We start from the raw sequence: 17,500 nt of genomic DNA, 5'->3' as shown, positions 1-17,500 counted from the left end.
ACACATAAAAAAAACAAATATTTTACTTTGAAGGAACTACAGTGCAACTCATGATGGAAAATACACACTATTGTAATTAAGCACAGTTTATTAATAGCAAGCTTATATTAAATTACAAAATTAACTGTTGCAAGCAACTTGAAATGTGAAGTTTCAGCAGCGCATTATTGTGTAATACCGTAAACGTAATACTGTAAACACAGGGAATGTCACGGTTCTAATACTGTGGACATTTTATACCGCGGTTCACGGTTTTACGGTATACCGTCTCATCCCTAAAACACACAAACACATACATATACACACACACATACACACACACACTGTTATGGTTCTGGCTGGGTCCGCCCAGCTCGCCCCTTGCTCCCAGTCCAGACCCTCGCCCCTGCCCCAGACTCCTGGTTCGTTCTGCTCACCCCCTGCTCCCAGTCCAGACCCTCGCCCCTGCCCCGGACCCCCAGTTCACCCTGCTCCATGTCCTTGTCTGGGTGATTGTCTGCACCTATGTCTCGTTATGTCTTGTCGCACACCTATTCGTTGTTCCTTTGTTCTCTGTCAGTTCATTGTCAATGTTGCGTGCGTTCTCCCTGGTGTTTCTCTGTTTATTTTCGCCTTTTTGGTATTAGAACCTTTTTTGAACCTATATGTTGCCTGCCTGCCATCTGCATTTTGGGTCCTACCTGCTCCAGCCTCAAACCCTAACACACACACACACACGCAAACACGCAGCCACCCGAGCAACGAGACAGAATAGCGAGAGGACAGCTTCAATGACAAAAACGGGTTGTAAAATCAGTGAATCAGAGCGGTCTGGATAGGGAAGAGTGTACTGAACCCAACCGAACCATGACTCAGTACTTTCAAGATCCCCTGAGGACGAGGTGCCGTTCTGGACGTCTCCTCAGGAATACTGATATCAGCTCCAGCTTCCTCACTCTGCTAGTGGTGAGATATACCTGCCTACAAATAACCTCCAGCAGCAGGCTCCCTCCTATCCCCCCTCGCTCCCTCTGTGCTGTAGATAAACATCTCTGTGGCTTACACCAGAGATATGTGCCGGCGTGCGTGTGTGTGTGCGCGTGAGCACGTCCATGTTCTGTGCGGAGAGAGAGAGTGAACCTGTCGATGTGTGTGAAAGGCTGTGTTATGCCTTAAAAGCGGCATGCTGAGTGTGTGGGGTGCTCCGAGGGGAGACAGGAATGCAGGTGGGGGGGGGGGGGGGGGCGCCCTGAGTACCGTCTTTATCTCGTCAAAGACAGAGCTGTGTCTCTGAGTCACTCTGGTGAGCTGCATCACAACAGCATCACTGCAGATCTCTCTCTCTCTCTCTCTTATATTGTTCTCTCTCCTACACAGACACACGCATACACACACGTACACACACAGACACACACAAAGATAGATATTCCATTATGTTAAAGGTGTCCTATTATGCTAATTTTCAAGATTTCAAGAAACAAGTCTTTGGGGTCCCCAAAACATCTGTGTATTTTTGCTGAAAATACCACTCAGAATAAGTGTTCTAGCATGCCTTTATTCCCCTCTGTTGACCACGAGATCAGATTGAGCGGATTGAGTGCTTTTTTTCAAATGCAAATGAGTTCAGCTAAGAGCAAGTCGGCAGGCTAGAGGACGAGGGCTGTTGACGGCACTATGTTACCTCAAATATAGCTGGCTAGCCTGGACCATCCACACTTGATGCCACTGTGACAAATTTCATTGTCCTCTCTCCCTGACTAAACATGATAGTGCCCATGTTATCTCTCCGGTTGCATGCTGTTACTTCTAGCTACATTCGCTAGCAAGACACCACCAGGCTATATGACACCATTCGACTGCAAGCTAGATTCTGTAGGCCGAGGGGAATCCAAAACATTTCAACATTTTTAATGACTGCTAGATCAACTAGAAGTCTACCAATTTCCTTCCACTAATGTTACTCTATGTATATGATGAGACGAGCATCCGGGTTGAGGCAAGAGGGGATTTGTTTGTGTTAGCTAGCACGGACAGTTGGTATTGCTTGATCATTCAGAAAGAGTTTCTCTGAAAATCCTGCATTGTACTGACCCAGGCTGGAAAAGTAATTGGGCAAAAAATGCACACTGCTGGTGTTTTGCCATTTTCAGCTGGAACGTTGCCATCAAAATTAACATTTATCCACTCAGCTCTTCTGTCCTTTGATCTTGGGAGACGATGTAGCGATGTGTGCTGCTTAGTACATCCAAGAAAAGAGCTTTTTCCGTGCGAAGACAGTATGCTAGGGACCTGCAAATAATGTCAGCCTTTATAGCCAGGTCAACAAACGCAGGTGATTGAAGGTATTCAAATGGGGGTGGGATTATTATAATGAGTCCCCGACTGTGACGCAAGGAGATTTGAACGGCTTGCTGGGACTGACTTTTTTTCTAATATTTTCATTTCGACTGACCACAACAAAATGACTGAGTTTTTTCACTTCATGTGTGTTAGTAAGCCCATCAGAGACATGTGTATGCAAAAACAATGAAAAAGTTAATTCAGACAAGATCACTTTTGTCAAATTTGAACATTTATATACAAGCAGCATAATTATACAAGCGGCATAATACATGCATATGAATGTTTGGCGAGCATGCAATTACGACAGCAGTAAAGCAAGCGCGAATAATGACATGTTTTGACAGCTTAAATACCTGCGCTCTGGTGAGCTGACCAATGCTATGACAGCTACAGTCAGCTGGTGCTGCGTCATGCGTGACAGATTAACCTCTGCTGACCCCCGGCTGTGACGTACGTGCCTTGGCTGAATTTGCGTCGGAGACTTCATTTTTGCAAACATGGACCCCTTTAAAATCGCACAAACAGACACCGACACACACACACACACACACACGCACACACACAGTCCTAACCACCTAGCTTTTATTATCTCAATAACTCCCAGTCCTCTTTTAGAGGCATATTAGTGTCCAGGAGGTTCTCTGTAATCGGACGAATTGCGCTTCAACAAAGTCGTCCCTGAACACATTTCTTACAGAGTATGTTTCTGAAGTCCAGTAAGTGTATGGAGGCTGCTGTGTCTCTGGTCTGGCCAATCGGAATCGGCAATCTCGTGGCTGTGACAGGAGGCTCAGAATCAGACAGTGTTGAGTGTTGTCCGGCGCATGCATGGACGTCTTCTCCAGCCAGGAGACCAGCTTCTAATTCACTTAGGAAGGAGAAGGAATGCAATCATTCACCTCATGCAAATGAGAGGCTCATACCGAGAGGACACTGATGGAGAGAGCCTCATTCATCGATCAGCGCATGTGTGTGTGTGCGTGTGTGTGTGTATTCAAGCTTAACATGTCCAGAGTGAGTGAGTGTGTGCATGTGTGTGTGTGAGTGTGCGTGCGTGCGTGCATCCGTGGACAGAGACAAATCACCGTTTACTGCTTAATATTCTGTTGTGTGTGCTAATGCTGTTCTCTACACACACCAACGAACACGTTCAAAGACACAGACACACACACACACACACACACACACACACACACACAGACTTCTTCAAAAGGAGCCTTTACGGGCACGGTTCAGTCGCCATCATCCCCAAGAGGGAAAGGAAAAAATAACTGTACAGAGCAGAGCTGTCACGCTTCACACACTGCTGTTTCATGGGATGTGACCAAACCAGCTCTGACGGGTCCAGTCACAGAGAAACAGCAACAGTGATGAGTCACTCCTGTGTTTCTCAATAGCAACTCAACTGACCTCTCCTCTGGGAATAATCAGCATTAAAAGCCTCCCAACACAGACCAACAGGAGCAAAAGGTCTGAGTCTTAATGTAGGAGGCGGGGCTTGACTGAGGCGCGTGTGTGAGGCCAGACGCTGAGTGGGCGGCGACTGAGTCGAACCAATCAGAGATGGAGGCCTGACTGTAACTAATGAATGAGCTGAAAGGCCTTCGGAGATGGAGAACTCATGTTATATGCATTGGCATCGGGCCGAGTGGGCGTGCGCGCGCGCGCGTGTGTGTGTGTATGTGTATGTGTGTGTGTGTGTGTGAAGGCATGGATGAGGGGATGAGGAGGTGGGTACAACAGGAGGAAGACAGGAAAAGGGATGGGCCATCGCACGCCCATCCTTGAACAGTACCTTACCCCTCTCTGTCTGAAAGTTCTTCTGAGAAAGAGTACAACCTGTCCAGTCAAATAAATAATGAGCCACAGCTTCCTTAAATTCTGTCGATTTCAAGAAGGTATTAAAGATTTAGAGCTCTTTTGCCCCCTCTTTCTGCATCAATTATGATATTTATAGGTCTGAACATGACACGATTCAGCATTCCCCCTACATGTGTGTGTGTGTGTGTGTGTGTGTGTGTGTGTGTGTGGGTGTGTGCATGTGTCTGTGTGTGTGTTTCACATATATCACAAACCGGATGCCTAGAATAATGGCTTAGGAATGGATGGTCAGGAAAAGTGTTGACTAGTCAACAGATGAACGACTAATTGATTCCATAAATTTTAGTTCCATTATATTAATAACCAGACTGAAGACAACCACACAATCCCTCACAAAAGACGTCAGAAGAATATAAAGATGAGGCCATTTTCCTCAGTGATGAAGTGATGAACCCAATATGTTTCTTATACAGTCCAAACCTCTTGAGTGAATGAACCACATATGAATCTGAAAGCATGAAAGCACTATCTTAATTACAGGGCTCCTCTAATTGGCTTGAATGCTAATTAGCGATGTGGTTAATGGATCCGTGTGTGTGGAGTGTCGTGGTGTGTCCATCGATAACCCCCTTCAAACAATAGCAAGATCAAACAAGGCAGACATTCCGAAAACAGACGCATTGTAAACACACATTCACTAAGACACACACATGCGCTAGGACACACACACATTCGACACACACACATTTACTAGGACACATACACACATTCACTAGGACACACACACACATACTACTGTACTGTAGGACACACATACACATTAACTAGGACCCACGCATATCCCCCAAGCACCCCCTTCCCCACCAAACACACACACACACATACATTCACTAGGATACACAGAGACTTCATGAACACCAGGACACACACTTCCGTCAACATGCAGACTGATAATACATATCCATGACCATGACTAATGTCTATTGTCTCACTGTGCTGTAAGTCACTGGTCAGAGGTCACCCGATCAGAATAGCAACGTCATACTCCACACACAAACACACACACACACACACAAACACACACACACCTGGCTCTCGCACACCGTGTCAAAAAAAAGAAAAGACTGCCACTACAGACTATTTCATTACCATAGATATTCCATTTTTGCCCCAGGGCTAGCAGGTTTCATATGCAATGCACTCTGATGTTTTGCAGAAGTTTTAATGCAAAAATGTAGCTTGGGCCTCTGGCTAGCAAATCTACGATAAAACACTGAAATACCAGCCATCAAGAGGACAGGAGTCAAAGAGCTCTGCTGGGATGCAGGGAATGCTGTCTTCTGTTTATGACAAGACGCCAGGAAGGGAGGGCGAGAGGGAGACGCAGAGAGAGATGGAAGGAGAGATGGAGGGAGGGAGAGAGAGTGAGAGGAGAGAGAAAGAGAGAGCGCGACGGAGTAGTATACCGATCTCTGTCACCACTCTAGGCCTCCTCTTGGGCTGGGAATCAGTAGCGACTGCCGAGATGTTGACAACATGCTCCAATTAATCCTTCCTCGCCCCACTCTACAGAGAGAAGAACTTCTTCCCCCGACAGGGCTGTTCCAGCACAGAACCCTCACTGTTCCCCTCCCCAACTCTAACCCCTCCCTTCAGCAGAACTGGCATGAGCGATGGCTGGTACAGTACAGGTTCCATGTGCATTTTGGTACTAATGGTAGCATCGGTACAGGTGCAGATCTGCTTTCCCCCACGGAGGCTACAGACACACACACACACACACACACACATACACACGCACACACACACACACACACACACACACACATGCACACACACACACACACACACACACACACACACACACACAAGGAGTCTAATAAAAGAAGTTGTCCTATTTTCTTCTTCATGTTTGAGGACATCTGCATTGCTTCTAAACCCTGGGGAGAGCTGACACAGCAGGCTCCTGCCTCCTCAGCACAATCCCTCAGCTCAATACAGTGTGTGTGTGTGTGTGCGTGTGTGCGTGTGTGCGTGTGTGTGTGTGTGTGTGTGTGTGTGTGAGTGAATGCGCACCTGCATCCGTACGTGCGTGTGTGTGGGAGTCTCTCTTTCCCTCTCCTTCTCTCTCTCTTTCCCTCCCTCCTCCCGCCCTCTCTCTCTCTCTTTCCCTCCCTTGCTCCCTCTCTCTCCCCCCCCCCCCATGTCTCTCATCACAAGGAGAACAGTGTGTGTAGGTTGAGGCAGAGCAGTAAGTCTCTGTGATGCTGCGTCTAGTTCGAATGGATAACCAACCTCACAATGCTTCAGTGCTGGGACGAGAAGAGACCAGCATCAAAGGAGCATCCCCTGAAACATTGATCTGAGAGCTGAGGTTGGATGGAGGTTAGCTGGATGCACACTTACAACTTTAATCTTCGAGCAAAGAGCCAGAGGTTAATTGGAGGGTAACGTAACGTTACTGTAGATAAGGATGGGTAGAGGTTTGTATCCTTGCGCTGAGGCGCGTCGACGCTTCTCATTATTCCGCCAGGACACATTCCAGCTCCAGAGTCAGAGAATTCAAAAGAGACAGGTGCCAAGAGGAACGTCAATGTTCAGTCATGTTTCTGTTACTAATGGGCTCCTTGTCCCCATGGACTGCAACCATCCACGTTTAACATGCTAATGTCCCCAGCAGCCTGTGAGATTAAGACTGTGGGTGGAGGCTCCGCATGTGTGTCCGACGGAGCGCGACGTGTCTTCAGCTCTGAACAGACAGCAACAACAGACTCGCTGTTCTCTATGTACCTCTCTGCATGCTGGATGTACCGCTACAAATGAGCCTGTATCCCACTGAAGGCCTGCGTGGAACTGCCTGATGAGCTCGACCGCGGTGCACCATGATCACATTAGCAAGAGACGATGTCTACTGCAGGCAGACGAGCGCTGTGCTGTAGGCAGCATTGTCAGTTGTTAGGGTCTCTGTGTACTCCATCGAACGGTCTATCACACACAGACACACACACACACACACACACACACACACACCAAACAGAAAGCCTCCAATGGGTCCAGACCACAGTCCAATAAAATATGCATGCGGGGGAGAGGGGTGGGGGGTGGAATTAATCGCCTTAGCACATAAAATACAGCTCCTCCATCTTTAAAATACAGCTCCTCCATCTTTCTCTGAAACATTGATGGGAGGCTGCTGGCCACGCGCCACAGACGAGGAGGGGGGGGGGGAGAGGAGGAGGCGCGGAGGGGGGGGGGGGGGCCTGAAACCTGTCAGGAAATGGAGCGATGCTGCTGCTGCACTGTGGAGGAGCAGTGAGTTCACAGTCTAATCCTAGACCCAACCCCTGGGAGCCCCAGGCTGAGAGAGGAAGTTCCACCTCTAAAAAGCCTTTTCTAGTGCAGCTGTGTCTGCGTCTGTATGGTGCGTGTTTGTGTGTGTGTGTGTGTGTGTGTGTGTGTGTGTGTGTGTGTGTGTGTGTGTGTGTGTGTGTGTGTGTGTGTGTGTGTGTGTGTGTGTGCGTGTGTGTGTGTATGCCTCTAGAGCCTGGGTCCCTCTAGTGTGAGGGGAGCTAAATGCTTGGTGCACATACATGTAAGTACGTGTACGCATGCACACACACACACACACACACACACACACACACACATACGCACTCGTACGCACACACACACACACACACACACAAATCCACAAATGCAAAAATTAAAGTAAGTAAACTAAAAGAATATACATACATAGTCATACTGTATACTGTAGCTGGTAACACTTTATATTAAGGTAATCTTATTAAGCATTAGTTAATTAGTAATAAGGTCCTTATAAGATGCTTACTAACATTAATATATGTTAATAATAGCATTATATTTATTATTAGAATATTATTAGCTGGTTAGAACAATGTTTTTCCCGTGAGAGACGCGGGTTTAAATTCACCCCTGTGCAATAAAAATACACAACACAAATGAGCTGAGACGAGATGGTCTACCAACCTTAATACAGTAGATCCGGTAGCTGAAAAATGCCTAGTAACGTGCATAATAAGTATAAGGATTTAATATCGTTCTTAAGCAGTTTATGGACTGCTAACAAGTTTCTTATAATATCAATAAGTGATTAATTAATAATAGTATGTATAAGTAACGAATAAGGCTTTTATTAATGTTCTTAAGCAGAAGCGTCATGCCTATAGAACTTGAGGGGGCACGTGCCCCCTCAGATTTGGGTGTGTTTTATTTTTTTATTTTTTTTTTTACATTTCTGTTATTGTTTGTTTACTATTACATTTTACAATGCGGAGCTATGATTATTTTCTCTACTGAGCTGAATGTATTATTTTAATTACATCATAGACCACCTTGAAAAGCCACCATAACCTCTTTCAAAAAGCCAAACACCCTCTTTCCCAGTGGATTTGGTTTCTTTCAAATTAACACTGGACCTGGAAGCCCCCCCCCACCCTCGCCTCGTCTCAGATAAACACGTTTTCATGGTCTGCTTGCATACATTTAGATTAAGGTTGTAATTAACTGATTAACATGTTCTCCAAATATTAAGCTATTCAGTATATCAGATTCAATATACTTCATACTTCAGTATACAGTATATCATTCGGACCAATGCCAAGTGATTAAAAAAAAGTTGATTTGTTTTCCCTTCCTTTTATTTTGAAAGTCCTTGAAAGAACGCTACCGGTAACTTTAATTTCACACCGCTTGAGTGGCAACTGGTAGTGTGCTGTGTCCTGATTTTAAATTGCAAAAATGCACAAAAAAAACACTAAAATGTAGTTAACAATGCCTCACAATCTCGTGCCCCCTCGTTTTCTTGGGTTGCCAGACGCCCATGTTCTTAAGCAGTTAATAAACATTCTTTAAATGTCTAAATGTATTATTAGATTATAGATGTAATCTTATAATCTAATAATAAACATATTTATAATGTTATTAACACTTATAAATGTCTTATTAACACATTTTAATGCTAATAAGCATCTTACCAGGATCATATTACCTATTAACTAATGCTTAATAAGAGGACCTTAATGTAGGTGTATAATGTTTAAAGTGTTACCCTGTAGTTCTCACCAATAATTCAGGTGAGACAAACATCTATTTTATTAGAAAACAAATGCCACTTTAAATCTGATCATACTGTATACACAGCAAGCCGCTGTCCCAATGTAGTGTTATCACCTGGTAGATTTTGACTCTGATATAACTTTCACAAAGCAAACACATACACACACACACACACACACACACACACACACACACACACAACACATGAACACACACACACACATGAACACACACAGCAGCAGCACAGCGGGCGTGGGAAAACAAACATTCTCCCCTGATCTCCCTTTCTCTGGGCTTTGTGCGCTAAAAACCCCATTTATCTCTACACACAACTTGGAGAGGGAACAAAGACCAAGCTCTCCGCATTGTTATTCTGCGTTGTGTGTTGCTGCACTAGACAGTGAGATCTAAAGCGGCTCTGAGTCACAGCCCTACCACGGATAGTCCTGATCCACTAGACAGTGAGATCTAAACGGGCTCTGAGTCACAGCCCTACAACGGATAGTCCTGATCCACTAGACAGTGAGATCTAAACGGGCTCTGAGTCACAGCCCTACCACGGATAGTCCTGATCCACTAGACAGTGAGATCTAAACGGGCTCTGAGTCACAGCCCTACCACGGATAGTCCTGATCCACTAGACAGTGAGATCTAAACCGGCTCTGAGTCACAGCCCTACCACGGATAGTCCTGATCCACTAGACAGTGAGATCTAAACGGGCTCTGAGTCACAGCCCTACCACGGATAGTCCTGATCCACTAGACAGTGAGATCTAAACGGGCTCTGAGTCACAGCCCTACCACGGATAGTCCTGATCCACTAGACAGTGAGATCTAAACGGGCTCTGAGTCACAGCCCTACCACGGATAGTCCTGATCCACTAGACAGTGAGATCTAAACGGGCTCTGAGTCACAGCCCTACCACGGATAGTCCTGATCCACTAGACAGTGAGATCTAAACCGGCTCTGAGTCACAGCCCTACCAAGGATAGTCCTGATCCAAAACATCATTGATCTCCACATCAGGGATCACAGAGGTATAAAGTTATCTCAGAGGCCGGAGGACACTAATAAACACCATTAGCCAAGTCGATGAAAACTCCGAACTTTGTCAATGGAGATTTAGGTTGCAATCTAACCTCGCTAATGAATATAGGGTCTAATTACAGTGGGTTGAATACCACTTCCCCCCTAGCGGTAGATCAAGTGCTCGATAATCCCCAGGATCAGTGAGGCTTCATACCGCTCATGAGAAGCAAAGAGCAAACAAACATTTTCCCATCGTTGAAGATGGACATAGACGGATGGAGAAACTCACTGGAAGATGTGAAACCTTGAAAGACTGTTTCATTTCTAAACTACACGGAGCAGCAAAAATGTTACAAGAGGTTTTCAAAAGAGTGGTTAAAATAAGAAATTCTGGACACTTTCTAAAGAGACTATCTGGAACACCCAGTCTGCCATGTAATGATGTATTTGTTGTTGTTGTTGTTGTTGTGATTCAATAGCCTTTTCACAAGCCAGCAGGACATCTTGTTGCTTGGCAGGAGCCATTTCCATTTGGGAATAAGCAGGAGCGTTTAATTGGGACGTTCCTCCTCTGAGCTCCACAGGACATGTAGCTGCTGTGAGTGTCAGTGTTACCGTACAGTCCGTCCGTCCGTCCGTCCGTCCGTCTGTCCGTCCGTCCGCCCGTCCGTCCGCCCGTCTGTCTGTCTGTCTGTCTGTCTGTCTGTCTGTCTGTCTGTCTGCCCGTCTGCCCGTCTGCCCGTCTGCCCGTCTGCCCGTCTGCCCGTCTGCCCGTCTGCCCGTCTGCCCGTCTGTCCGTCTGTCCGTCTGTCCGTCTGTCCGTCTGTCCGTCCGTCCGTCCGTCCGTCCGTCCGTCCGTCCGCCCGTCCGCCCGTCCGCCCGTCCGCCCGTCCGCCCGTCCGCCCGTCCGCCCGTCCGCCCGTCCGTCCGTCCGTCCGTCCGTCTGTCCGTCTGTCTGTCTGTCTGTCTGTCTGTCTGTCTGTCTGTCTGTCTGTCTGTCTGTCTGTCTGTCTGTCTGTCTGTCTGTCTGTCTGTCTGTCTGTCTGTCTGTCTGTCTGTCTGTCTGTCTGTCTGTCTGTCTGTCTGTCTGTCTGTCCGTCTGTCCGTCTGTCCGTCTGTCCGTCCGTCCGTCCGTCCGTCCGTCCGTCCGTCCGTCCGTCCGTCCGTCCGTCCGTCCGTCCGTCCGTCCGTCCGTCCGTCCGTCCGTCCGTCCGTCCGTCCGCCTGTCTGTCTGTCTGTCTGTCTGTCTGTCTGTCTGTCTGTCTGTCTGTCTGTCCGTCCGTCCGTCCGTCCGTCCGTCCGTCTGTCCGTCTGTCCGTCTGTCCGTCTGTCCGTCTCTCTGTCTGTCTGTCTGTCTGTCTGTCTGCCTGTCTGCATCCCCCATCACCCCAGTGGATGTGGAAACTCACCCACCTACAGACACACATATGAGTACCAGATCGCTGAAACTTCATACATATAGTACACATATCTCACCACCCATATACACCCACACACACACACACACGCACGCACGCACGCACACACACACACACACACACACACGCACGGGAGTACTCATAAACCAATGTGATTATCTCTTAAATCATATATGAACGCAGATCGGGGTAGAGGATCACCGTCTCTTACGCATGACATTAACACGGCCCGGTGAGTGAGCGGTTGGTACACATGGGCGCATCGAGCCTTCGAGCACGCTCACGATTTGTTTACCAGGCTACTTCCCTGTTTGAATAAAGGCGTGGCCCTGATAGGCCACGCGTCCCCCCCCCTGAACCAATGACCTGTGTTAAGGGGCTGTAATTGTCTTTTTACGACGGGCTCTAAATCTCCCCCTGCCCTCACTACGCCAGCGCAGCCCTCCACCGACGCCCGTTGCCTAGCGACCGCCCGCTGAAGGGGCAGGAGCTGCGGCGTTGTCAGTTTTTTGGGGGGTGGGTGATGTGCGTTGGCAACAAAGTCGGCTCCTCTCCAGTTGAAACGTTAGGCAGCGTGAACTGTGGGTTATACTGAGTGCTGAACACTGTGGGTCGGTAACAGTGCTGTGTGTGTGCGTGTGTGTTTGTGTGCGTGTGTGTGTGTGTGTGTGTGTGTGTGTGTGTGTGTGTGTGTGTGTGTGTGTGTGTGTGTGCGTGCGTGCGTGTGTGTGTGTGTTTGTGTGCGTGCGTGCGTGCGTGCGTGCGTGTGTGTGTGTGTGTCCGTGGGCTCACCTGCAGCCATCTGCATGTATCCGGCCAGGGTACACAGCCTCCTCTCACATCCTCCGCTGGGCAGGAAGATGGTGATGATGGCCAACAGGGAGCTGACCGCCAGCAGAGCGCATCCTCCAGAACACAGCACCGCGCTTGTCTACAACACACACACACACACACACACACACCAACAGAGGTCAGCACAAGGCTCCATCGCTTGTTAAACATGCTGAACAGTACGTATGCCTCTTTGATATGCGACTGCCAGCCTCAAGGCTGCGCTGGTTGAATGACTGAAATAGAGTGACCCGATGTGCTCTGGCAGCTGCGTCGGTGTCGGCTTGTCCGCGTGGGACCGCTGGCCCCCGGTGACAGTAGGCCTGACTCATACGCTAATGGCTTCCTCTGCCCTGAGAGAGGGCTCCAAATCACAACAACAATAGCCTAACCCTGGCTGTCCCCGTATATTACAGCCTGCTTAATCACACTCTGGACTCACACACACACACACACACAGACACACACACACAGACACTCACACACAAGTGCACGCGCAAACACACGCGTGTGCTCGCACACACACACAGACGCGCATACACACGCACACACACAAACACACTGAATCTAGGAGGAGGCACCAGAAAGGACTTCATTTAAGGCGTTCATATCTAACTACAGTACATACATGCATGCACACACACCTCATGTGAATTTATATGGATCTGTGTGCTCTCATTTTGTACTTATTTGTTTTGTGTGTTGATGCTTATATCCGTGTTTTTGTTTTTAGACTTTTTATTGTGTTTTCGCTGCCTACTTGTACAGCATTTTGGTCAACGTGAGTTGTTTTTAAATGTGCTTTAGAAATAAATTTGACTTGACACACACAAACCCACTGTCACTTAGCCATTCAAAAGCGTTGCCGAGGTTAGAGTTGGTGTTCAGAACTTCAATTGGCTGTTTGTAGATTAGCACTGTGTGATGAAGACACTCACTCTCGAATATGCTCACACACACACACATGCGCACACACACACACACGCACACACACATACTATTTACTGCTGCTCCACCTATATTTACTTGTTCTGAAAACAAAAACACAGTCGCACAAGTATTTCACCCACATTCCACACACAATCCCAGACCCAGCCTCGTACTGCACCTCCTCTCTGGCTAGACTCTCCCTGGTCTCTCCCTGGTCTCTCCCTGGGAGAGACTGCAGTAGACCAACCAGGACACTGGGACACGCATACTGTATGCTACAGAGACAGACACACAAACTACGTCGTCTCCGACTTCCTCTTAACCACAGCCTGCGGGTTCTTTTAGAACTGGTCTAAAGACCTACTTATTTAGCAAAGCGTTTTGTCTGTAATGCTTACTGTACATGTGTTTCATATATTAATGAGTGTTTCTGTTATTATTCTGCTTGTTTTTTTTTCTTAATGACTTTGCGATTGTGATTTAGGTCTCATGATGAAAAGTGCTTTATAAATAAAATGGAGGCTATTATTTATTTATCATTTACAGCCACTCTCCGCACCAAAGACATACACAGTGACTGGAACGCAGTCGCTGCTCTGTGCTTGTGCTCCGGCGCAGTGTTGTGGAGCGTCTGTCTGCGAGGGGTGTGTAGGCGGGTACTGTAGGTGGGCGTTGTAGTTCGGGGGGGGGGGGGGGGGGGGGGTGGGTTAGATTACCCCCTCTTCCCCAGTGACAGCCCCCCTCCTTCCTCATCCTGCTGTTTGATCTGCCTGACTCTTCATTAGCCCCTCATGATGAAGCTGCTGCCTAACACGTCTCCATCTACCCTCTGGACACACACACTCACTCACACACACGCATGCACGCACTCACACACTCACACACACACTCACACACACACATAAAACAGCACGAACACAATCTCACTCTTTCTCTTTGTCTATTTTCTGTCTTTCACACCCACACAAGCTCTCACTCTCTCTCTCGCCCTCTCTCTTTCTTTATCTCTCACCACACACACACACACACACACACACACACACACACACACACACACACACACACACACAGAGCATGCCGAACGGGGTCCCATGAGTGATTAGCATTCAAGTGGCAGCAATCACAGAAAAATGTATAACATGCATGAGGGAATTACAGCACTAATACAAGTGTCATTAAGCACGTCCCCGATGTGCCTCGATGCTCTGACTGACATGGGTGGAAAGGAAAAAAGGGCCTAGAATTTCCATGGCTGACAGGACATTCAATTCAATTGTTCTCAGGGAATTGGCGGCAGGGGGCAGAGGGGAGGCGGCCTTGATTCTGAAGGTGAAGGTGAGAGGAAAGTCTGAAAAGGCGACCCTGGCTGTTCCGAGGCGATCCGCCGCGCCGATGACAGAGAAATGATGAAATGATAACTAGAAACAGGAATTGAAAAAGACCTCCTCTGCTATCGAGCTCCGTAGGGGTGGGCCAGTCCTCTCAGCCCTGCATACTGGAGCCTACCATTTGATTGGGTCATAGCTGTTTCCCCCTAAAGTACCAGTACCAGCCTCTGAATGTGCTGATAATGATGATGATGATGACGATGATGATGGTACGGCTGCTTCTGCGTCCACCAGTCCATGATGACTACATCAGGGGCAGCTAGAAAGAGGAGCTTCACGGCACCGGAAAAAGACATGAAATCATATCTGCTTTGTTCTTTCTCTCTCGCCTCCCTTGATATTCATGTATGCATAGGAATGTCTCCTTTGGACGGCCGGGCCCCCTGTGCAGAGCCCTCCTCCTGTCGTGCTCTGGCGGATTCACTCTGACACATTAAACGTACGCCGAGGAGAGGAGGGGGGAGACACCTATTCATCACCGCTCTCAACACACAATAACAGGGGCTTTCTATCCTGGCTAGGCTAGGCTGCTGTGTTTGCGCCTATACTATACAAGACGTGCAGTTAAGGACTAGTGCGCACAGACACTGGACTGAGGCAATACTGAGGCAATAGTCTGATCGCTCTTGAGACGTAAACAGAAATATCCTCAGTACTGGGCTGGGAACAAGCAGTTATTTGTGTTTTTGTATCTTTTTCAGTCAGTCAGCTAATTAACTGGGTGCGGTAATAGATTTATTCACATGACATTTTCAATGTGCCATTTAGAAGCAGCCCTCGAGAGTAATAAACCCTATCGGAGTACCGGCCCGCCTTCTATAAAACGAACCTACATTTCAATTAATGCCCCAGACATTAATCAAGTCGTACATTGTTTTGTCGGCGAGCGTGAGCCTGTGCGTGAAGCGCTGTTGATGAAACACAAACATTAGATGAACTCTATCATTACGATGTTAACTTGCAGAAAAAATAGAAATTATATGAGACGCCTTTTCGGAGACTGCATTTGCGTTGCTCCGAGAGCAAATTAATCTGGTAGAAAATTGGGTTCCAAGCAGCACTGGCATTCCTAGAGATGCCCCCTAATAATAGTGTAATTATACATGAATAACTACACAGGCCCACGCAAAACATGCAGGGGGAGAAAAGTGAGTTTTGAAGAGTGATATTTATGTTGATAAAACACGATTCATGTTGGTGAAGATTGGAAGTAATGCACTTCCTCTGGCTTCTCTTTGTCTTCATACGCCCACTCCTTTCTTTCATTCTCTCCATCAGCGTGAGACAATTACACAATAGGTGTTGTTCAGAACCTGGAGGAGGACATGAGGAAACACCTGGACCATCCTCTCAAGAGAGCTATACTGTAACTAATAGACAGGTGTGCTGACTACATAGCAATCTAGGCCTATAGGGGCCTACACATACAGCAGTACTACAGTACCATCAGATTAGGGCTGCGTGATACTGGAAAAATGAAATTGAAAAAAACAAACATCTGCCATATACAATATTACAAGATGAAAGAATAATGGGAAAAAAAGAAAACATAATTTTCACCAGATGACTGAATAATGAAGAATGATTGTGAACACGTGAGAGCCTGCATGTCACTCACTAGCAACAAACTCTGCATTGTTACTGTACATCATACAGGCTATAACGATACTGTATTGGGCTGCCATACATCAGATGAACTAAGCCACCCCCAGATCAGTATTCCACCCCTATGAGATGTGCTAGGCCAACATCCCTTGCAGCCGTGGCACAAAATGGCCTCGGGAATCCATTATGCTCATACGCAGACAGTACATGCTAAAACGCTGACATAAAAGTCTACAGGGTGTGGCCATTCTCCATTATAAGGCTAGCACAGGTCTACAAGGCCTGGGGTGGGCATAAAGTGGCTTTTGTTGGTCTATGGGAGAGCCATAACAGCACTGATGCAAAAACAGGGACCCAGAGTAATAAAGCTAACGACATTCCCGAGGAACTACATCGATTTCCAATTAGATCCAGGAAGTCAAGGACTACATTTGATAGGCCAATGAAGCTTTAATTGTCTCCACAAGCCTATAAGACAGGCTTCTCAAAGGGCAGAGCATGTATCATAAAGAATACAGCCGCAGATTCACCACACCCGACTCACGATATTCCAATTCGAAGCTTTTAAAAGACTTCAATTCCTCACCGATCACCGCTGTGCTAATACCAGTAATAAGAGACAGAAGCAGAAGTGCTCAGTGCATTCCTTTGACAGAAATGACCCTCACTTAACTACCTGATGCCTCGCCCGAGCGGATTGGCTCCAGGTGAGGGACCTCGGTTTCTCTAATAGGCTGGTGTGTTTGCCATACTGGGAGTGATGTGGATGTTGTGCATACAGAGTTACTGTTGCCATGGGTTACTGACTGACCCAAAGTTTCGCTGGCAGCGGCCTCCTCTCCCGGCCATCTTTTAGCGCACCGCGTCTGCCGCGCCCCGCCACTCATCGGCATTCGGTGAAGTAAACATTGGGTGACCATCACATCTAAGCGTCCGCCCCGATGTCTCCCTGCGCCAGCGCCACCTCAGCCGCACTGTGATGTCCTGTCGCCGCCACCCCATTAGCACTGTGGTACGCCTCCGGAAAAAAAACATCACTTTACCCGGGTAGAAGCTGCACGCAGCCTGCTTACGGC

General features: G+C 47.5%; 1 protein-coding gene across 1 annotated transcript in view; it reads right to left on the bottom strand.

Annotated features, from left to right (window-relative positions):
* The window catches only part of lhfpl7 (LHFPL tetraspan subfamily member 7), a gene marked incomplete at both ends in the record, with an annotated part of 84,595 nt that overhangs the window by 48,956 nt on the left and 18,139 nt on the right, over positions 1-17,500 (bottom strand). Inside the window, one exon of the mRNA XM_084449481.1 lies at positions 12,463-12,601. Coding sequence (XP_084305607.1) covers positions 12,463-12,601 — 139 coding nt within the window. The remainder of the gene's footprint in view (positions 1-12,462; positions 12,602-17,500) is intronic.

This window comes from Borostomias antarcticus (assembly GCF_949987555.1).
Source record: "Borostomias antarcticus genome assembly, chromosome: 15".
Taxonomy (NCBI): domain Eukaryota; kingdom Metazoa; phylum Chordata; class Actinopteri; order Stomiiformes; family Stomiidae; genus Borostomias; species Borostomias antarcticus.
The sequence above is the reverse complement of the archived record's forward strand: the minus strand, read 5'-3'. Positions and strand labels throughout refer to the sequence as shown.